The 24429-nt window shown below is 42.0% G+C and overlaps 1 protein-coding gene across 1 annotated transcript; it reads left to right on the forward strand.

Moving 5' to 3' along the window:
• Nucleotides 1–6935: 6935 nt before the first annotated feature.
• LOC142204474 (nodal homolog 2-A-like) lies at nucleotides 6936–24429 on the forward strand. The gene is made up of 5 exons (XM_075275786.1): nucleotides 6936–6972; nucleotides 11398–11496; nucleotides 19780–19905; nucleotides 22152–22903; nucleotides 24277–24429. Exons 1-5 carry the CDS (start codon nucleotides 6936–6938, stop codon nucleotides 24427–24429), a joined length of 1167 nt encoding a protein of 388 aa, XP_075131887.1.

Here is a 24429-nt window from a genome sequence, read left to right on the forward strand (position 1 = left end):
GCTACTAATTAGGTATGTGGCTGTATGCACGGACCATACAACAACTTTTTAGAACACAGCTGAATGTTATTCTATAAACTATATATATCCCATGATACCTGGCTTCAGTATCCCTTGACAAAGCCCTAGTGGGCGAAACGCGCGTCGGGTGTGGAGTGGTCTGGGACATTTGGCCTTGCGGCCTACACGGTCTGTATGCTAATACTATTGCAGTAATGTATCTTTTGCATCACTCATGGGCCTATATGTTCACTATATCTCTGTAGGAGGGTTACAATTGTGGCATGACATTTTTGCTATTATAGCAACATATTTAGTTTTGTTATGCTACATTTGCTATATATCCACTGCTCTATATATATTTCTGGGCCTATGATCCTGCTAGATATATCCATTCGTCTTTTATGGGCATACCTTCCACCTTTCCCATTCTCACTCCTATTTATTGGGTAACTCAGTTGCCCCCTCCATTTTTTCTATATATTTTGTATATTATATGTTGTATTGTTATATGTGGATTTTATGTAATAAAACCTTTTTCTATTTTCGCTTAAACTTGTTTACCTGGTGGTTTTTTGTAATTTTTCACTTAACTACACCAGAGATTGTACCTATTTATGGTATATGTTTACTTAAAATAAAAATGCCGCCATGTAGCTTTGGCCATAGGGGTACATAACACCTGTTACTACAGTACACACTGCGCCTGGGCTAGATCCCCAGCAGGTGCTGTATATACACATAGATTGCAGAACATACATTAGTGACACCTCTGTATCTTATACACATATTGATTAATAGGAGGAAGTAACATGACAAACCCTTTAAGCCAAGCTATAGTTCCCTGTTACTCTTTACATTGGCTGGAGTTGTGATATTCTGTACAGACATGGTAACCTGGTAAGGCCCCACGGGATACACAGGGCTAAAGCACAATTTTTCCCCGCAGTGCTTCCAGCCCATGGGCCCCGGCCTAAAGCGTCAGCACAATTTTACAGCCAGATTTTTATTATACTTTTAATACATTTTTATTTATTTTTTAAAAATTTGTTTGTCTAAAAACTAAGTTTTCAGCTCCAGTATACTGTAGATGGTTGTATCACGTGTCATATCAGGGGGCAGATGGAAAAGAGGAGCAACAACAGGGGCGCTGCACATTTGGTTGTTTGCAAACTGTAACCATGAACACACATCTGTATGGGGACTGTATGCAAAAAAAAAAATAGATTCTTTTGTGGTTTTTTTTTTTTAAAGATGCATTGAAGGCAAACTGCACATAGCCATTAAATGGGTTTACCAGGACTTACATACTGATGGCCTGTCCTTAGAATAGGTTATTAATGTTATCGGACGGGGTCCGACACCTAGGGGCCTCCCCCCTTCCCCCTCCCCTGATCAGCTGTTTAAAGAGTGCTGTGGCCTCTTACATGTGCGGATGTCAGACTATCCATCGGTTGACTGGTACAGCAGCAGCAGCTCAGCCCCATTCAAGTGAATGGGACTGAGCTGCAATACTAATCACAGCACCTATGAAATGTATGGCATTCAGTGAGGTGGTTCAAGCAGTGGCGTAACTACCACCATAGCAGCGGTAGCAGCTGCCACAGGGCCCGGGACATTAGGGGCCCGGTGACAGCTGCTATCATTATGCTCGGAGGTTTTTTCGGACCCCCGAGTATAATGATCGGGGCCCCCTGTTGGTGGAATACTTTCCACCAACAGGGGGCCCCGAAGCTGCAGCAACGGCTGAGACACAGGAGCTTCAGGTCTGGCTCCTGTCAGCGCTGCAGGACGCTCCCCCTCTCTCCCCCCTCCCTTTCTCTGCTGTCCTCTGCCCACCAATGAGAGGAGGAGGCGGGGCTTATCCCTGCCGAGCTCCTGCACAGAAGAGAAGAGGAAGAAGCTGCTCCAGGAAAATGAAACTGAAGCTACACAGGTACGTACTGGGGTTACTTATTACTATCAGGCATTTGGGGGGATTACTTGTGTTTTAGTAACTCCATGTGCCTCATAGTAATAGCAGTTAACCCCATCATCTCCCTCACATTAACCCCTGTTTGCCTCACCATAAGAGTTACTGATATGTGAGACATATGGGGGTAATAATAATGAAGATACATTATTATTACCTCCATGTCTCTCACATATCAGTAACTCTTATGGTGAGGCAGACAGGGGTTAATGTGAGGGAGATAATGGGGTTAACTGCTATTAATATGAGGCACATGGAGTTACTAAATTGTAATGCACAGGACCAGATTTTTTTTTATCCACAATTTGTCCTGGTATAGCGGTCAGCGGTGACAGTATTTAGTCCTGTAGGGGCCACTAAGGGACATAATACTGTGTGCAGGGGCCACTATGGGACATAATACTGTGTGCAGGGGCCACTATGGGACATAATACTGTGTGCAGGGGCCACTAAGGGACATAATACTGTGTGCAGGGGCCACTAAGGGACATAATACTGTGTGCAGGGGCCACTAAGGGACATAATACTGTGTGCAGGGGCCACTAAGGGACATAATACTGTGTGCAGGGGCCACTAGGGGGGATAATATTGTGTGGAGGGGCCACTATGGGGGATAATACTGTGTGCAGGGGCCACTAAGGGACATAATACTGTGTGCAGGGGCCACTATGGGACATAATAGAGCGCGCAGGAATGCGTAGGAGGGACTCAGTCGAGATCTTCGGTGTCGGGGGGGGCCCCATGTCAAAAGTTCGCCACGGGGCCCCGCCATTCCTAGTTACGCCACTGGGTTCAAGTACTCACCTGAATGCTCAACCAGCTGATTGGTCAGTATAATGGACTCCTGCCAATCGCATACTGATGATCTAGCCTAAGTCTTTCATAGGATTTTAAGTTTAACTCTGAATTCACAAGCGTTTACCCTATGGATTTAATAATGGAAGAAAACAAAAAAAAAATAAATAAAGGAGCAAAAGCTCAAAGAAAAAAACAAAACAAAACGTTTTTCACTTTATTTTTTTCCACAGGATTTCTTAGCTGACTAAGTAATATGGGGCCTTAGCCCTAAATGGCCTTTTGTACTGATGAGTTATCCCATTCACTGTATAGGGAGAGAGCTGCAGTACCATTCCAGGCCACTGCATGGCGTACAGACCTGAGCTGCTATCTTCAGCACTGCCTGATGGATTCCAGATTCTAAAACTATTACATGCACTTACCACTAGGTGTCAGTGCAGCTCTATAACAGGTGCTTGCAAGTATTATGATGATGATGGTGGTTACTGAAATGTACTCCATTTTTGAAGTTAAAAAAAAAAAGTTGTGGCTCCAGAACATTTGCAAGAAAATGTTGAGATTTGAAAAATGGTGAGGGAAAAGTGTGCAGGATATATTGGGCACAGGGTGTCACCAATCACAGAAAAAATTGGAGCAAATTATAACACAACCATATACATTCTAGCACAAAGTACTACAGCACACTTTAGTTTAAAGCTAAAACCCCAGTTTGCAAGAACGCAGCATTTATGCCGCTGTGGGAAAAACATGGCACTTTACAATACCTGTACAACATTTGTTATGTGCCAATCCTGTGCAACAGACCCCACCATTACAGAGTCCTTAAATCTTAGATATAAGGGTCTATGAGCATGCAGAATTCCCTCAGAACTCAGGGGTGTGTGAGAACCAGAATGGGAAATTTGTCTATTTTAGTATTTTGCAGGCGGAGCTTCACTTTTATTTGGGTTAAACCGGTGACATTTAGAGGTAATGTATATACAACAATAATGTCCTGGTCATTGGATTTTGTGGCGCAAATACAGTAGAGAAGGCATTAAATAGATGTGCCTTTTCCTCATCCTCCTCCACCATTACACCCAGATTATTGTGACGAGGACTCAAATTGTAAGTTTTTACTTTTTTTCAATGTAGTTTAATAATTTCAGTTTATTTTTACTTCCCTTGGCAATTATTCTCTCTGCCTGGAGCTTTGCCACCTTTGTCTTTTACACAATTTTTCTCTTTATAATTTTTTTATTATTTTCTTTTTTAATGCTGCATAATCGCTTTTAATTTTTTTTTTTTTTAAATGTAGATTGTGAGCCCCATATAGGGATCACAATGTACATTTTTCCCTATCAGTATGTCTTTTTTTTTTTTTGGAATATGGGATGGAAATCCATGCAAACACAGAGAGAACATACAAACTCTTTGCAGATTTATTTTTATTTTTTTTTTGCCCTTGGCGGGATTTGAACACCAGGGCTCCAGTGCTGCAAGGCTGCAGTGCTAACCACTGAGCCACCGTGTGGCCCCCGCTTTTAAATTTTTTAAATCACTCATGTCACACATTGGTTTTCTAGGATTTCTAGCACACTCCCATAAGGTATTTTTTTCACTGGTCCTATTTAGGATATTTAGAAAACGTCCCTTTCACTCGGTGTTCCCACTTAGGCTGGTTTTACACGACCGTAGTGTTTTTGCGGTCCACAATTTGCGGATCCGCAACCGCAAAATTCACAAAAAAAAAAAAAAAAGACCAAAAAAACTCATTCCGCAAACGACCGTGCTCAACCGCAAAGTGTACACGTGTGCATCCGTTCTTTTGCGGATCCGCAAAAAAAAAAAAAAAAAACACCCCCTGCCAAAATAAAAAAAAAAAACTTTCCAGTGTGCTTTGGTCCTCAGGCTGCTCCTCTACATCACCTTCCAGGTTGTCAACAGTTCTGCAAAAATCCACAAGAATGTTTTAGTTTTTTTACTGGCAGACTGAACAATTTCACTGTACTCTATATATCAAATATATACTCACTCTCCAATGTCCATCGTGTCTTTCAAAAACATCAGTTGTTGCGTGTACATGTACGGTTTCTTCGTTCGGCGGCCAGATCCACTCTTGCCCTTTTGCGCATTCAACTCGCGCCGAAATTGGTCTCTACATGTGTTCCACCGAGTTTTGATGTCATCAACTGAAAGAAAAATTAAAACAATTAATATTGAATCACCTTGTATGAAAATGTGAACTGTTTGCTGATTTTGTAGTGTTTTCCCTTTCGTACTTACGTAATTTTTTGCGTTTCACAGTAGAGGCCTTATCCCATTCGTCCGGGTGCATTGTCTTGCATATATCCTCCCAGGTGCGGTCTTTTGCGATTTTATCGAGATAATTCTCACACCTTTTATCCCAAAGTAATGGGCGTTCCTGTAACATATTGTAAATGTACATATTGTCATTTATGTTTGATTACAACTAGAGATGAGCGAACAGTGTTCTATCGAACACATGTTCGATCGGATATCAGGCTGTTCGATGTGTTCGAATCGAACATCACGTGGCAAACTCCAAAAAAATTCGATTCCCCTTCCACCTTCCCTGGTGCTTTTTTTGCACCAATAACAGCGCAGGGGAGGTGGGACAGGAACTACGACACCGGAGGCATCGAAAAAAATCGGAAAAAGTAATTGGCTGCCGAAATCAGGTGACCTCCATTTTAGACGAATAGTGGATTTCAAATCCAGGTCATATGAGAATGTGAACTTTGTGACTATGAGACAGGGATAGCTGTACAGGCAGGGATAGCTAGGGATAACCTTTATTTAGGGGGGAATGTTATTAAAAATAACTTTTTGGGGCTCTATCGGGTGTGTAATTGTGATTTTTGTGACAAACTTTTTCCAATAGGAATGCATTGGACAGCGCTGATTGGCCAGAGTACTGAACTCGACCAATCAGCGCTGGCTCTGCTGGAGGAGGCGGAGTCTAAGATCGCTCCACACCAGTCTCCATTCAGGTCCGACATTAGACTCCGCCTCCTCCGGCAGAGCCAGCGCTGATTGGCCGAAGGCTGGCCAATGCATTCCTATGGGAATGCAGAGACTTAGCAGTGCTGAGCCAGTTCTGCTCAACTACACCGTGTGCCGGTCAGCCCATCTGATATAGCAAAGCCGAGTGTGTACACTCGGCTCTGCTACATCAGCTCCACACGAGCGGCTGTTCGAATCGCATTTCGAACCTCGAACATTTTAGTATTCGCTCATCTCTAATTACAACCAATAAAACATTATGAAATATTACAGTATTGTGTTACCCTGTGGCTCATTCCCTAGTAGCCATAACTAACCCCCCCCACCTGGCAAGGGTCCCTAGTAGCCATAACTAACCCCCCCCACCTGGCAAGGGTCCCTAGTAGCCATAACTAACCCCCCCCACCTGGCAAGAGTCCCTAGTAGCCATAACTAACCCCCCCCCCCCCACACACACACACCTGGCAAGGGTCCCTAGTAGCCATAACTAACCCCCCCCCCCCCCCCACCTGGCAAGGGTCCCTAGTAGCCATAACTAAACCCCCCCCCCCCACCATCTGGCAAGGGTCCCTAGTACACATAACTAACCCCCCCCCACCTGGTAAGGGTCCCTAGTAGCCATAACTAACCCCCCCACCTGGCAAGGATCCCTAGTAGCCATAACTAAACCCCCCTCCACCTGGCAAGGGTCCCTAGTAGCCATAACTAAACCCCCCACCACCACCACCTGGCAAGGGTCCCTAGTAGCCATAACTAACCCCCCCCACCTGGTAAGGGTCCCTAGTAGCCATAACTAACCCCCCCACCTGGCAAGGATCCCTAGTAGCCATAACTAACCCCCCCCACCTGGTAAGGGTCCCTAGTAGCCATAACTACCCCCCCCACCACGTAAGGGTCCCTAGTAGCCATAACTAACCCCCCCCCCCACCACCATCTGGCAAGGGTCCCTAGTAGCCATAACTAACCCCCCCACATTGTAACTTACCCAAACCACGATTAGGAGCTGCTCCACGAACTGACATGTCATCTTTGCTGTGTCGAATGGCTCTTCGGCTGCCGTCTTCACTGCCCTGCGCGCTGACGTAGTTCCGGCAGTGTCCAGTCTTGACATCCGCAATTACGGATACACAGTGAACATGTGTTGTGTGTATCCGCAAAAATGCACGCGCCCATTTGCGGTGGAAAACTACGGTCGTGTAAGACCAGCCTTAAGGTGTGCCAGTTCAGGACTAACCTCCTCACACTTCCTCTACCGTCACCCAACTAGCTGCCACCTGTCCCTGCACGCTACCACCCCCTCTGCATTTACCCCTACACGTTCCTGCTCTGTCAGTCATAAACGAAACTCTGTTTCAAAATTTGCTCATTTAGATCTCAGATCTTTGCTTCCAAATATGCAGATATAATGTGCTTACATCACGTCCCCTCGAATGGCTCCTCAAGCACACCATACATGGCACAAGAGGAACACTTGACCACATTGTTAAGAATGGAGCACATCTCAGCTAATGGGGACTAGTACACAAAAATGAATTAAAGGGGGAAAATAGCATAATTAAGAAGGGCATAGACTCAAATACTTTTGTTTCAAAGTCCCTGAATCCTAAGTCTTACTTAAGACAAAACACACTTAGAATCTAAACACTCCCTTAGTTTCAAAGCTGTTCTCACAAAGAGGCAGTGACTGCTGCAAGTGATTCCTCTGCATAATACTTGCACACTCCAAAAAGCAGTCATTTATGACCTCTCAATTAGGTAACACCCCCCCCCCCCCAGCTGGTTACCTGTGCAGCACACTTCTGATTTAACCCTTAATAAAACTTAAGCAAACTTATTTGACTATGAGGCTCTAAGTTGTGGAAACACAACTTCTTTTGTTGCAGATTTTGCTGCATTTTCTTGAGCCAAACCTAGGAGTGGCAACGAAATGAATAGGAAACATATAGAAGTTCTTATACTTCTCCCTTCTGCTCAAGCCACTCCTGACTTTGGCTCAAAAAACCTCAACAAAATCTGCAACAAAAAAAGTTGCGTTTCCGCAACGTTGGGCCTTAGCCTAAGGCCGGGGCCCCCAAAAAGTAGCGTTTTACTTTCCCTGCAAAGCGAATCCCATCCACACATTAGGGAAGAATATGCGCAGGGGATATGCTGCAGTTTCCAAAATCGTTGAGGGTACACTGGTGGTTTCCATATAGGTATAATGGAAGCATAAAATCCAACTTTCTGTGAAAAGCGCTGCGGGAATAACCGCAATGCGTTGCCACCGCGGCGGTTTTGTAAATCACAGCATTTCCGCTGCGCATATTTTTCTGCAATGTGTGGATGACATTTGCTAGAATCCCATCCACTTTGCAGGCCCTGTAAAACGACACAGGTTTTGTGTCTCGGCAGGCAAAAACGTGGGGCCTTAAAATAAGGCTAGGGCCTTCGGAAAAAAACTCAGTGAAAACGCATTGTGTTTTTTCCGCTGAATTTTTCATTCCACTTCCCATTCCGTGAGGCCCTACGTTTCAGAAACGCAGCTTTTTTTGTTGCAGATTTTGCAGCGGTTTTTTGAGACAAAGTCAAGAATAGTTACAAAACGAGGCTCTTATATATCTTCCTGCTGCTCAATCCATTCTTGGCTTTCGCTCCAAAAACTGCAGCAAAATCTGCAACAACAAAAAGCTGTGTTTCTGCAACTTGGGGTTTCAACCTGAGGGTCAGAGCACACTGAGTTTTTTGGCGCTGATTTTGATGTTGAATGCGCCTCAAAGTCAGCCTACAAAAACAGCCTCCAAATAGAGTTCATATGGGAGTTTTTTTTTGGAGGCTGATTTTGAGGCGGATTCAGTTGATTCAGTGTGTCTTGACCCTTGCTGCGTTTTTCTCTGTTTTTTTCCTTCCTTTATTAAATAGACTATAATGGGGTCCGTGTGCTTTCTGCACGGAACATGCAAGCAGAAAAGTAGTTCATGATCTACTTTCCTGTCCGCATGACTTGTGCAGAGAACGTGCGGAAAACACACGGACCCCATTATAATCTATGGGGTCTGTGTGCTTTCACTGCACACTGCTTGTCAATGCATTCGGTTGTCCGTTCAAGGGGGTCCCCATGTGGACTCTCCCAAACGGATTACCGACGCAGATGTGAACCAGGCCTTAATGGCTAGACCCAGGTCTCTGCGATATTATACACAGCTCCCATGCCTACGGCATGAGAACGTCGTACTATCTCAATGCCGTGTGTCTACTATACACTCATTGCAATGTAACAGTATGGTGTGGAGCAGGAAAAAGTTAAGGATGTGGCCTAGTATGAAACATTAAGGCTCCTGTAACTATTTCCATCTTCCATTTCAAAAACAAGAACTTGTCATTTTTCTGCTGACATGGCCATATGAGATCTTATTTTTTGTGTGATGAGTTATACAGGGTGGCCATAAAATAACCTCAGGTGTTTGGAGTTGTGTGCAGGCTGACCCAATGGATGGAATTGCCTGAAAATTTGTATGTGTGCTAATCAAGGCATGGAGAAATGGACGGCATGAAATAAATAAATAACCCTAAAAATCATCACCAACTGCTTCCTCGTGACAATGGCACCCGCATGACATTTGCATTAATATTTCTGGCCAGAGTGGAAGTGGATACCAATTGGCCATGGAATATCCTGTGGAGCGACGAATCGCATTTTTACCTGAATGGAACGGTCAACACATATAACTGTCGCATATGGGCCACCGAAAACCCGCGTGCGCTCGAGGGGGTTCCGCTGCATTCGCCCAAGGTGACCGTTTCGTGTGGGTTCACCTCATCGTTCATGATCGGACCGTTCTTTTTCGAAGATTTGGGCCCAACTGGGGTTGCCACCTGTTCCGTCACAGCAGCGAGGTACCGGACAATGCTGGAAACAGTGGTCGTTCCCCAACTCCAACAGCGGCAGTGTCTGCAGACGATCACCTTCATGCAGGATGGAGCCCCTCCTCACATCGCAAATCCTGTGAAGAACGCTCTTCGTGCACATTTTCCTGATGACAGGATTTTGAGCCGCTCATTCTCTACAGTGTGGCCACCGCGCTCTCCGGATCTCACTCCTTGTGATTTCTGGTTGTGGGGATACTTGAAGGAGCGTGTTTGTCGGGGGAATGTCGAAACCCTGCCTAACCTCAAAGACCGAATCATGTTGGAAGTGCGCAGCATCTCACCAGAGATGTTACACGCAAGCGTCGAGCACATTCTGCATAAGATGACCATGCTCACTATGCATGATGGCGGCCACATTGAACAGTCATGCTACTCGGTGGTCCAAATGGGACATCCCCAAGTATCGCCAGACAGGTTTTGCACCGCGTGCTCACTGTACAGCGCCACATTATCCCCGGTGGGGAGTTTTCGTATTAAATTTTTTTTTTTTTTTTAATTTGCCATATGTTTCCCCATGCCTTGATTAGCACACATACAAATTTTCAGGTAATTCCGTCCATTGGTTCAGCCTGCACACCACTCCAAACACCTGAGGTTATTTTATGGCCACCCTGTATTTTTAGATGGCTCCATTTTGGGGCACGTATAATGTTTCAGCTTTTATTAATATTTTGGCAGGGACTGCATACAAAAACCCTGAAATGTTGTCATTTCTTGTTTTTTTTTATGTTCACTCTGCTTTAAATATGGCATGGTAACTTTTCTCAGCAGGCCATTACTGTATATACCATATTTATAGAGGTTTTGCCTTGTTTTAACACTTTTTCTAAATAAAAATCCCTTTTTGTGACAAATAACTGCCTGGGGTTACCGTGTCTTGACACCGTTAACCCTGTCTACACTAAGATAAAAAAGTTATGTGGATGGGGTGTCATTTTTTGTTGGGTCAACTGTAGTTTTTTTTTTATCCCATTTTCCGGCATATATGACTTTTTCATAACTTTGTATTGCTTCCTTTGGAGTAGGCAAAGTGGCAAAAAAAATCTCACTTTTTTTCTCTGATATTCACCATTCAGGATAGAATAAAATTTTTACAGTTAGAATTTTTAGGCGTATGGCAATACCAAATTTGTTTTTAAATACATGTATATTAGAATAGGAAAAAGGGGGTATGGTAATGAAAATGCCTGTAAAAGCTCTGCGGGATAGGTTGGTGCTCATAGATAGTAAGCTCTTGCGAGCAGGGCCCTCAGTCCCATTGTGTGAAATGACTTTCTTTGTAATGTATCTTTCTGTCTGTATTTGAACCCTACAAATTGTACAGCGCTGCGGAATATGTTGGCGCTATATAAATAAAATGTATTATTATTATTATATTGGTGCTGTACAAGTATGTTAGTAGAAGTGAGAACTTGTTAAAGGGAGTCTATCAACTCCAAAATTCCTTCCAAACCAATAATAGGGCCATGTAGGGGCAAGGACACCAAGGATAGACCCGGCATGTTAGATTTGCCCATAGGGGAATTGTTTAATATAAAGATATGTGGTATTGGATCTAATAGACTTCTTTTCAAATGATGGTCCATGGTCTGAAAATTTTTACTAAAAATTTTTTACTAAAAGCCCCTCAATTTTTTTGTTTTGCGACACACATCAGCTTTCCAGACGTCCCCTGTGTCAGTATAATTACAGCGATACCAAATTTTTTACATTAGTTCCTAGTTACAATGGAGTCAGGATACAGTCTTTATCATACAATGATCTTTGGAACTTGAAACCAGACTCAATATACAAAGCCTGGCTGAGGAAGGGGAGTCCCACAGATCAGCGGGGTCAAACTCCTGTACTGTATTAGTGAACTGCATACATAATAAGCTGCGTCCTTCCTGATTCCTCTCTTAGGACAGACACAGTTAGGCAGATTTGCAGATTTAGCAACCACTCACAGCACAGCTTTCATTTTGTATTCTGTTCATGAAAAATTGAAGCTGCATTGTGATTGGCTGTTATGGAACCCCGACTTCTGCCTGCTTTCAAAGATAGATTCATTGCCAGTTTTGATATCCCCTGTAGTCACAGACGGTGTGAGCCGCAGGGTATACAAGTATAACTTGCAAATTATTGCTATGAACTATATAAAATACACCAATATACCAAGGGTTTAAATCTGTGAGATGGTGCCCCACAGCAACCTTCAAACTAGGAGAGGCTCCCATATACTATAATGCCCCCTTTATTGACCCCTATACAATACATTGCCTCCTTTGGTGGCTCCCATTAAGTATACTGTCCCCATTAAAGGCCCCCATACAGTAAGTGTCCCTGTTACAGGCCCCTATTATAGGCCACCCCACAATATAGTGCCCCCATAGAGGTACTTCATGCCGCTACCTATTACATTATTCCAGCTGGTAATGGCCAATTTCCACTTACAGACCATGCTCCAGTCCATGGCCATAACTGCTTAGGCCTCCAAAGGACACCACTTATTATGTCTTGATGCTAAAGAGCGTCAGGATGTGGTGTCCAGGAACATGATATGCAGCGCCCCCTGGAGGCCTAAGTGCAATCACCCATGGACAAGAGTGAGGATAGGTAAGTGAAGTCAACGTCGTCCATTTCCTAATGGCCTATTAAAAAATGTAACAGGGGACTCTGAGGTTGTGGGGGTCTAAGCTAAAGCCATGTTATATTAGGACAAAAGAAGAAAATAGATATGATGACTTTGTGTCGTGATGATCACAGTTTATGATGCTGGAGAACAAGGAACAGATTCCCACTACTGATATACTATTACTGTACTTCTTATAACACTACAATATCCAAGTAATACTAAACACATATTCTAATAATAAGTTAGGAAGTTACATTTTTCGGTGTACTTACTTTGCAAGGATGCAGCCAGTTTTGATTTTAGGGAGAAAGTAATTTTTTTTTTAGCTACTACGTCCTCCCTACTAATGCCGATATCTCATGACTGCATGCAGATATCTGGATGGTTTAAGATTAATTTTAAAGATGAGAATCTCATATAATAATACCTAGTACTTGCTGATAGAAGTTATAGTTTTGGACCGATTCACTGTTGAATACACTATTTGGCATTGAGATCCAACTGCAGATATAAATTCCCGACTGCATTTCAACAGTGATTTGCTCCAAAACTATAAGTTTTATCATCAAATGCTAGATATCATTTTAAATATGAGATTCCCATCTTTAAAATGCATTTTAAAGCATCGAGATATCTTCATGTAGCCCAGAGATATAGGGCTCTAAAGTGCCCCCCCCCCCCTCCTGTATTGGAAGCATTAGTTAAATTGGAGCAGAAAGGGAGGGGGGAGCAGCCCAGCAGCGTGCACAGTGATAATGAATGATCATCATTATCTCTGCATAACTTGTATGTGACACCAGGAGGGGGGTGACAGGGACTCTTCTGTCCCTATTAACCCTTCTCCTGCCAATCAGAGAACATACTATACATTTGTCTCTGATTGTCACATACAGTTATAATGTAATTCCCCCCTGAGCTTTACTAGTGGGGTATTCTTATGTTATACCTCCTGAACATAACCAGGAAGTTTATTGGCGCTGTGACCCAGACGTTTACCATTGTCCAGGTCACAACGCCAAAAATAAGTCGCACCAAACACTTACACAACATATACACAAAGTCATGAATAAAGTTTACATTTCACCCAATCCCTGTCCTGTCTATACCTGAGCTTTCTACAGTAAAATACGTCTCTAGTGATGTCCGTTACACACTAAAATAATAGTAATAACGATTATCACTGGAGATGAATGTATAGATTGCTAAAATTATTATAGGGGGATGGAAAATAACATTTTTATGTAAAGTCCTATTTAATTTGCATGCACAAAATGGAATGGCGCATTTCTGCAATTTTGGTGATTCTTTAACACCCGCCCCTGTAAATATATACATGTATGGTATGTACTGCATGTATAGTGTGGTATGTAGTGTGTATATATACATGTGTGGTATGTATGAACCCCTCACAAATTGCAGTTTTATGGACAGTACATTATGTTTGCAGAAAGGGATTTCTTGAGCCGCACTTTAGTGGCAAATTTGAATTTTTGTGCAATTTTTGATAGCAGTCTTTGTTTGCTGCAAAGTTGAATGAAGGTGCTTGTATATATGAACTATTAAATTGTGTTTTTATATACGGTATGCTGTGTAATCTGAAAAAGTTAGATTTTGGTGTCACAGTCACAGTTTGGTAGATGCAGTATAGCTTTTTAACATATTAGTGAATAACAGCAAAATCCTGCTTGTCTTCTGTATTCGTGTTTTTGAGAGTCCGAGCTCTTGTTGTAGTTGATGTTTGCGGTACATATAGTATATATACACATTGTATACACCTTAAGCTATTATTTTAAATGTATTTTGTATATGAATCTGAGATTGAACATGAGTTTTAGGTGCAAATATGTGTTTTAGCGTATTTTTTAAAAAAAATAATTTGTGTTGGTCGCAAAGTTGCATGAAGGTGGATGTGGCTATCGATGACCCATTAAGACATTTGTAATCTTCAGGTTGTCTACTTTCAAAAAATATATAGGGTTTAGGGGTTCACTTACTTTTCATGGTGTGTAATCCCTACATTTTATAGGATGATACTTTTTTAGCATTTCCAGCTTCAAAGCAGACTCTTGTTCCTTCCAGTTCTAGCAATTTTCTGAAGACACGTGCGTACGGGTGCAGGCCATAGTGATATGTATGAACTCTGCACATGTTGAACTCTTATTTTTAGGAGGTTTGGTGCATTTAATTTTTTGTTTGGTTTCCGCTTTTAACAACTAATATACATTTATTTGCATTTTTTCATAAAACATTCACTTAAAATCAAAATTTCATGAAGGTGCCTGTTCGTATACAGTACCAAGTGGCATTCTGACAATGCTGCAGGTGTCTACTTTAAGAATATATATAGGTATGGGGGGATGTTGGATTCTTTTTTAATGTTGCAATTTAGGTTTGATTTATCCGTCTCAAAACTGTGAAAATTGTTCTGGCTACTGGAGGTGCAAAATTTCCAGAGACCCTTGGCAGCGAAAAGGTTAAAGCTTCTTTTCACTATTTTATGGGAGATTCTATACATTACTATTGCGGTTGGTCATAGACACCCCCCTCCCAAAAAAAAATTTTTTTTTAAAAAGGTCAAAGCAAGCGAGGACAATGGATATTTTATTTAATTGATCAGCGCTCATCTACTCAGACATCGGGATTGCAAATGCACCTTATATTTATGATCTTATGACCTACATATTTTCCAATATACATCTCTATAAGTGACTCTCCCTGTTTTTTAATCCCTAGGAAATCGGTGCAATTTGAGCACATTCCAAGTCACCTTGTAATTTATGAGCATCTTGACCTGGATAAAGTATATTACATTCCTCCGTATGGATATGGCCAGCTGTTTTTATCTGTACTGGGGTTATTAAAAGCTCATTGCCTCATTAGGTTTGTGGATTGCCCCTCAGTTCTCTCTTACACAGCTTTTAGTAAATATCTCCAGTGTTTTGACAACTGGCCTAAGAGTTTCTGTTTTGTCTAAAATGGAATGGCACATGTGTAGTCCCATCACACTACCATACAAACATGTGGAAAGGGGAATTCTAGAGTCTATTTGTAGGTATTGTCTGTATGTAAGGTAGACATTGGCCACTAAAGAATATTACTTGTATATTGTCTTGAATCGTAGATTATATTGCCATGTTTGGATACATGTATATTACCATTTAGTTTCTTAACCAACTATCTCGAGCCTTTAGGACAGATTTTTTTTAAATGTAGATTATGAGCCCCATATAGGGATCACAATGTACATTTTTTTTCCCTATCAGTATGTCTTTGTAGAATGTGAGGAAATCCATGCCAACAGGGGGAGAACATACAAACTCCTTGCAGATGTTGTTCCTGGTGAGATTTGAAGCCAGGACCCCAGCGTTGCAAAGCTAACCACTGAGCCACCGTGTTACCCCTGATTTATTTATTTTTTGTCAATGTATTTTAATAGCTCTAACTTTTTTTTTAATTTTTCCATGTGAGAGCTTATTTTTTGTTGGAGAAGTTGTAGTTTATTGACACTTTTTAGCCATTGGAAATTAAAAAAAATACAAACAACAAAACTTCTGCCATTCTTTTTTAGCTATTTTTATACTATATGCTACGCTGTACAAATAATAGGATGACTTTATTCTATGGATGACATGACATAGCTGTAGGTTGTTACAAGACTGGTTGTATAAGATTATTTCACGTATGGATAATTTATTGTTTGATAATTATTAATTTTTTTATGGGAATAAAAACCTTCCGGAAATTATGCCGTTATCTTATGCTTTTTCTTTTATGTTACGCACAAAGTTATTTAAAGAAATTTTTTTTTCTACACGTTGTTACAATTATTTTTGTTTATTTTACTATTTTATTTTTTGATATTTTGATGAATAATGGTTCTAATTTTTTATTTTTGGGAGAGGGGGTCATAATGAACTTTTTTTTTTTTGAAATGTAGATTGTAAGCCCCATATAGAGATCACAATGTACATTTTTTTTTCCTATCAGTATGTCTTTGTAGAATGGGAGGAAATCCACACAAACACAGAGAGAACATACAAACTCCTTTTAGATGTTGTTCCTGGCAGGATTCAAACCCAGGACTCCAGCACTGTAAGTCTGCAGTGCTAACCACTGAGCCACCGTGTTGCCCATAATGAACATACTCTTCTTATGTTGAGTCATTGACGGGGATAACGGACTATAACTATAGTCAAAATGTCAATTATAAGCCAAGCATCTAAAAGGATAAGTATCCCTGTGATAACAGGCTTTTTAGCATTAATTAGCAAAGATTATTAGTCGTAAATCACAGATGAGCTGATAAATTGCTACTACTGGATATTAACACTTCACTAATTCCAATCAATGTATCAATAATGGACAGTACAAGACTTAGCTAGATATATCAACAAATAGGGTGAGGACACATGTTCAGGTGGTCTCTCCCTAAGGATGGACGTTATCCCCAAAATCAGGGTTTTTATGCAGTTTTTGAGCTCACAACCAGGTGTGAATGATGAAGGGTGAGAACCAATAAATGGCAGATGATACTTTGCTTCTGTTTTTTTTTCAATCTACTTCTAGTTTCGGCTGCAAAAACTGCACCAACTATACCTGTGCATGTGTCCATAGTACAACACAAGTACATAATACTCATTGTATCATGATTTCTCCAAGGTTTACCTTTGTCTCTGAATTTGCTTGCTTTCATAGTTACATAATTACATAGTTGATGAGGTTGGATAAAGACATTAGTCCATCAAGTCCAACCTACAGTCCTATGAAAAAGTTTGGGCACCCCTATTAATCTTAATTAGAGATGAGCGAACAGTGTTCTATCGAACACATGTTCGATCGGATATCAGGGTGTTCGCCATGTTCGAATCGAATCGAACACCACGTGCTAAAGTGCGCCAAAATTCGATTCCCCTCCCACCTTCCCTGGCGCCTTTTTTGCACCAATAACAGCGCAGGGGAGGTGGGACAGGAACTACGACACCGGAGGCATTGAAAAAAATTGGAAAAAGTCATTGGCTGCCGAAATCAGGTGACCTCCATTTTAGACGAATAGTGGATTTCAAATCCGGGTCATATGAGAATGTGAACTTTGTGACTATGAGACAGGGATAGCTGTACAGGCAGGGATAGCTAGGGATAACCTTTATTTAGGGGGGAATGTTATTAAAAATAACTTTTTGGGGCTCTATCGGGTGTGTAATTGTGATTTTTGTGAGATAAACTTTTTCCCATAGGGATGCATTGGCCAGCGCTGATTGGCCGAATTCCGTACTCTGGCCAATCAGTGCTGGCCAATGCATTCTATTAGCTTGACGAAGCAGAGTGTGCACAAGGGTTCAAGCGCACCCTCGGCTCTGATGTAGGAGAGCCGAGGGTGCACTTGAACCCTTGTGCACCCTCGGCTCTGCTACATCAGAGCCGAGGGTGCGCTTGAACCCTTGTGCACACTCTGCTTCATCAAGCTAATAGAATGCATTGGCCAGCGCTGATTGGCCAATGCATTCTATTAACCCGATGAAGTAGAGCTGAATGTGTGTGTGATATTTTTCTTGGCCTGCCACTTCTGGGCTTAACAAGAACTGTCCCTGTGGTCTTCCATTTCCTTACTATGTTCCTCACAGTGGAAACTGACAGGTTAAATCTCTGAGACAACGTTTTGTATCCTTCCCCTGAACAACTATGTTGAACAATCTTTGTTTTCAGATCATTTGAGAGCGGGCTGTCCATGTTCGGCGACCATCAAACTTAACTGAACTTGAATTGTTTTGTAGAAAGAAATGGTCCAAAATACCTTCATCCAGGATCCAGGAACTGATTAAAAGCTACAGGAAGTGACTAGAGGCTGTTATCTTTGCAAAAGGAGGATCTACTAAATATTAATGTCACTTTTCTGTTGAGGTGCCCATACTTTTGCACCGGTCAAATTTTGGTTTAATGCATATTGCACATTTTCTGTTAGTACAATAAACCTCATTTCAATCCTGAAATATTACTGTGTCCATCAGTTATTAGATATATCAAACTGAAATGGCTGTTGCAAATACCAAAATATTTAGAACTAAAAATGATTAAGATTAATAGGGGTGCCCAAACTTTTTCATAGGACTGTATAACCCTACCCCTACAGTGTTGATCCAGGGGAAGGCAAAAAAAACCCATTTGCCCTATTTCAGGGGAAAAAATTCCTTCCCGACTCCAAATCTGGCAGTCAGTATAAAAACCCTGGATCAACGTGTCCTTAAAATCTAAAATCATGTTGGAAAAAAATTAAACTCAAAAGTTGGAGTCAATAAAGATATAGGTAGTCATTGAGGTCAACTGATTTGGCCAAGAGTCTGTTCGCCAACTTGGATGTTAAAGGGGTTCTGATGGCTAAAAATATTGAAGCTGCCGGCTTCTTGCTACTAAGAACAGGTGATTGGTGGGGATCCCAAAAGTCAGACCCCCCACCGATCAGCTATTGATAACTCAAGAATAGGTCAGCAATATTTTTTGATCAACTATCATCACAGCTCGGTCATGTTGGAAGAACCAACCCTCATGGGTGTCTATCTTCTAAGACATGTCTACTGTTTTCTTGGGATTTGTCAGACACTCCTCTGAATTTTGATACACCTGCTGAGAAAGGGAAGGATGCTATTCACTAGACAAAGTAGAAACACACTTAAACAAAGTAGGGAACTTGGGCGAAACTGGACGAAGTCGTGGTTGGCTCTGTCTTTTGTTAGTAGAACAATTGGTCGCCTGCCAGTAACAATCCACTGTAAAAACACCAGCTAAAAAGCGAGTCTAAAGCAGGACATAGACATTACATATACGTTGCAGGACCTGCATATTATAGTGGTTTCGAGTGACCATCTAAAACGTGTGACTCTACAGTTAGTTTCATATTTTCGCCTCTTGTATGGAGGATGAAGGGGACTAGTTTTCGGTCAAATGAAAACTCAGTGGATAGAGATGTAGAGTGTATCTTTATATTGTATTCCATGGAAATCACATAAGTGGGATCCTTCCATTGTTTGTTCTAATCCAGTAAGTGTTAACTGAAACCAATGATTCACATTATAATGACACAATCGCTTCTGTTTAGTTGGTTATCCCCAATGCCTAGTAGCCAATGAATCCTCTCCCATTGTCAGCCACTCATCTACTTCCATGTGCCTTCCTGCTCCTACAATGCATGACCTTGAGTTCTCATGAATGAACCAGTGCCATAGAAAAGATCCGATACTGGTATTAGCATGACACAAGAAGGTGATGAGACAGTGGCACGGGCTGATAGGTGTGAAGTGCGTCTACACTATAAGAAGTCAGAGAGTGGTGGCTTATATCAGACTGAGAGCTCTCCAAGGGAAGACCAAGGCAAACATGGCGTTACTGAGCACCCTTATATGCTTAGCACTTACTAATATAGTCCTGGCTGTTCCTCTCCAAGAACATGGATTACACGATTTGTTTTATAGCAGGACACATTCCCTAAGAGTAAGTTACCCACCCTATATGATGCAGTTGTACCAGTCACTCACCATGGGGAACGTTACGGATCTCTCTGGGTTGGAGCACCTGGCCCTTCAGGAATCGGACACAGTCCTGAGTCTCAGTGCAAGAAGTAAGTATATTTTCTTTACTTGCTTATATCTTAAAGAGGACCTTTCACCATGTTGGGGACATGCGGTTTAATACACCGCTAGAAAGCCGACTGCGCTGAATTCAGTGCAGCTTTCCCTTTCTGTGCCCCCGGTGAAGAGCAATCGGTGCTGGTACCGTAGCTCTTCACTGTCAGAAGGGCGTTTCTGACAGTCAGTCAGGAACGCCCCTCCTAACAGCAGTGTCTATAGCTCTGTACTGTCAGAGGGGGCATTGCTTACTGCCCAGTGATGATGCTGAGTGGTGAGGAACGCCCCCCCAGTACTCGTCTATGGACTATCAGGAGGGGAGGGGGGCTTTCCTCACCGTACAGTGTAATAGGCGCTGCTGTGAGGAAGGGCGTTCCTGACTGACTGTCAGAAACGCCCTTCTGAAGGTGAAGAGCTACGGTACCGGCACTGATAGCTCTTCACCGGGGGCACAGAACGGGAAAGCCGATAGTGCACTGAATTCGGCTTTCTATCGGTGTTTAAACCGCATGTCCCCAAAATGGTGAAAGGTCCTCTTTAAGGCCTCATGTACATGAACATAGAAAAAATAAGGATGTTAAAAACAAATGCAATGATCCATTTTTAACATCTGTTTTCCATCACCTTGTCACATATTTTTCATCCATTTTCTAGATGTCTGTCTGTCTTTAACATCAGTTTGTCATCGGTTTTAGATTGTCCTTGTCATTAACTTAATTGGTATTTTTTTGTCCCAACGCACTGATTCTTTTTAAACATGAAATGTATATATTAGCCAAAAAAACATACAGTTGTGGAAAAGCAGCTTTAGGCTAAGTCCATAAGTTGCAGAAAGGCCGTAGCCCCACGGGCCGGAAACACCACAGGAAAAATCGCTGCGTTTTACAGTACTTGCAAAGTGGATGGGATTCATGCAAATCCCATGGCCACCTTGCGGAAAAAATTGCAGCACGGACACGCTGCGATTTCCAAAACAGTCACGGTTTGGAAAATCGCAGCATGTCAATTATATCTACAGAAATGCCGGCAGCTTTTCCATAGATATAATTGTAACAGAAAGTCCGCGGAGGAAAACTCTGTGAACTTTCTGTTCAAAGCACTGTGGGAAGAACCGCAATGCGTTCACGCCACGGTTGTTCCCGCAGTGCTTTAGCGCGGCGTTTCCGGCTCGTGGATCCTTAGCCAAAAGTAGTGTTTTTTGTAGCAGATTTTGTTGCATATTTTTTTATTAGCCAAAGCCAAGAATGCCTAAAAAAGGAATGGTGAATATAAAGGAAGTTCTTATACTTCTATCTTCTGCTTAATCCACCCCTGACTTTGGCTTACAAAAAGCAAGAAAATCTGCAACAAAAAAATTTGCGTTTCCGCAGTGTGGGGACTCAGCCTTATTATTGTAGATTTTGTTGCGTTTCTTTCAGCCAAAGCCAAGAATAGCTTCATAGGAAATGTGAAAAATATAGGAAATTCTTATAAGTCTCCATTTTGGCTCAAAAAAACGCAACAAAAAAAATGGGGCCACAGCCTAAATGTGGACCCACCTACATGTATTGTATTCAGACCAGAAAAGTAGACAAACATGGGACATGTCAATGGGTACATACACACATCCTGTGCATGAGACCAAAAGGAGTTGTCCCTAATGGATATCTATCGTATCCACGTTGGGGCCCGATCGCTGGAAACCCCATAATCACTACAAATATCCATTGAGATAAAATATATCACTAAAACAAATTCACGAACAAGATCTCATGTTACGACTGTGTCTTTGTACTCTTATAAAATTCACTGAACACTAAGAATATTTCCAAAAATTTTATTATGGGATGTTACTGTTAAATTGTTCATTTAGATGATGTAGATGATGTAGATAGCACAATAGATGGTGTATTAGGATACTAGGTTTAGGTACACTCTTATCTGACTGGTCTTCCATATGTTTATTTATACACTTCCTCTTCTCCAGTGATGGATGACTGGCTAGCAGACTGTGGAACGGGGCATTAGATTTTGTGTATTCGGCTTAGGTCTTGTACCAGAACAAAAAAAAACCCATGCAGTTGTCTCAATACACATCTCATGTTGTGACATTTGGCCAAACCGTTTTTGTTTGGTCTGTTAGTAGCTGACATGACTTATAGGAGACAAGGGGAAAAATGAATATACAAAAAATGTTCTCGGGACTCTTTGTTGTGTTCACTGTCTGGATTCTCATATCCCTTTTTTGTGTCTTCTTCAGGTTGGAATGAAATAGGAGATCGGTGGATGATATCTTTTGATATGTCTTCTATTTCAATCAGCGCCGAACTAAACTTGGTGGAGCTCAGAGTTAGTTTTCCTCCTTTTCATGAGACGCATACTATAAGGGTGGAGATCTACCATTCCAAGGAAGGCCAAGACATGGTCTTCATGGGATCTTTCACGACTATCTCTACAATTTCAAAGCATGAATCCTGGAAGATCTTTAATTTGACCCGTATGATGCAAAATTTCATCAACCAAGGAGAACCGGATTTAAGTGTTGAATATGTTCCAGCAGAGGTCCAAGAACTCAACAGGTCTTCTGGTCAATCTCCACAGCTCAACACAGAACCTCTCGCTGGTAGTTATTTTCCATCAGACAGAGCCATGCTTGTTGTCTTTGCCAGGGAGAAACTAACCACAACACTTTCTGGCTCTCCTAGCCTTATTAAGATTGTAAAGACCTCAAAGTATATCAGGGCGGAGAAGACAACCAAAGGAAATGTGGTAAAGAGACACAGGAGGCACTTCAACTCAACACGCCACATGCTAGTCAATGGCAGACAAGCCAGAACCAAGGAAGTCGGTGCACCGTTTTGTCGAAGAGTAGACATGTGGGTGGACTTTGACAAATTTGAATGGGGCGACCAAGTTGTCTTCCCAAAAACGTATAATGCCTATAGGTGTGAAGGAGAATGTCCAGTTCCACTCAATGAAAACTTTCAGGCAACAAACCATGCTTATATGAAAGTAAGTATCAAACTAATATACCTAAATAGTCATCTTCAGCCAGAGGGGTCTAGATGTTCATTTTGTAGAAGATCTTTTTAAGAAGACTAACCCCTTACCCAGACCACAGGTTTTTAGTTTTCCGTGCCAGCCATCTTCTTTGAGAAGACCACTTCCATGGAGACCACTTTTGAGTGCAATTTTGGGTGGTCCTCTTATAGAGATTTTGCTGTAGTTTCATATTTGTTGACTTTGGCCATAGGTGAGTTAAAAGGGTTTCCAATGGGGGACAAAATTTTGATAAAGGATTTAGAATGAGATAAACCATAAAATAATATGGAGTGGGCTAAATGTTTTATATTCAGCCGACCAATCCTCTGCCAATCCCATTCTGACAATGGTGCCCCACTTCATACAAATGGCATTTTTGCCAGGAAATAGATCCTTGCTGTTATAGGTATACAGGAGTTGGGTATTGCCTCTTCCATGTTATTAACCATTTCTGTATCAAAATGTTTCCCCTTCAGTTAAGCCCGGGTTCACATAGGGTTATTTGGTCAGGATTTTGTCGACAAAATCTGGCTCAAAAAAAAAAGCCTCCTATTGAATTCAATGGGTTTCTTTTTCCGTGAGCGCATCTTTTGCAGAACATGCCCTTTCTTGAGTTGGATTCTGCGGTGGACACCTCCCTCCAGACTAGGTCCATTTATTTGGGCCTAATCTGGAGCAGAGTGCCATGACTGGATGCCGGTGAACTTTATGCACTGCACGGCATCCAGTCGCGGCTAGCCATTTTTTGGCCTGGATTCTGAGGCAGCCTCCGCCTCAAAATCTGATCCAAAAAAACTCCCGGGGCACAATGGCGCTGTTTATAGCGCCAAATTTACCGCGCGTTAAAAAAAAGTCCCATTGATTTCAATGGGTGCCGCTCGCTTTTTTCTACACGTGGTATATTTTGCAAAAGCGAGCAGCACCCTTTGAAATCAATGGGACGCTTTTTTTAACGCACGGTCAATTCAGCGCCATTTTGCCCAGTGTGAATGCCCCCTTATGGTCCCATTTTGTGGAAAAGCAGCTTTTTTGTTGTTGCAGATTTTGCTGCAGTTTTTTGAGCCAAAAGCCAGAAGTGGATTGAGCAGAAGATAGAAGTGTAAGACCTTCTTAGATACTTCTTATTCCTTCTGTAGCCACTGCTAGATTTGGCTCAAAAAATACAACTTAGGCTGCCTTCACACGGAGTAACGCCGGCTGCCATTCACAGCCGTACACGCGAGCGCTGCGGAAGGCTCCCGAACACTCCCCATTCACTTAAATGGGAGCGCTCGTTATTGAATATTATATTGGAGAATAAGGCACCAACCTGACTATGATGTGTTGTCTGACTATCTTTTTAGAGTCTGGTCAAGTATTACGGTTCTGACAAAGTGGAGTGTGCATCCTGCGTCCCCGTGAAGATGAGTGCAATCTCGATGTTCGTATATGAGGACCATAGGGTCGCAAAGATGAACCACGAGCAGATGGTCGTAGATGAATGTGGATGTGCTTAA

Source organism: Leptodactylus fuscus, chromosome 5, assembly GCF_031893055.1.
Source record: "Leptodactylus fuscus isolate aLepFus1 chromosome 5, aLepFus1.hap2, whole genome shotgun sequence".
Lineage (NCBI taxonomy): Eukaryota > Metazoa > Chordata > Amphibia > Anura > Leptodactylidae > Leptodactylus > Leptodactylus fuscus.

Excerpts from the sequence above, each read along its gene's own strand:
- LOC142204474 (XM_075275786.1), top strand. The coding sequence starts at position 6,936 with ATGCACGCGCCCATTTGCGGTGGAAAACTACGGTCGT. Across the intron at positions 11,497-19,779 it reads AGCCTGGCTGAGGAAGGGGA|TAAGTTACCCACCCTATATG; the intron begins GTCCCACAGATC and ends ATTCCCTAAGAG. Across the intron at positions 22,904-24,276 it reads CAAACCATGCTTATATGAAA|AGTCTGGTCAAGTATTACGG; the intron begins GTAAGTATCAAA and ends CTATCTTTTTAG.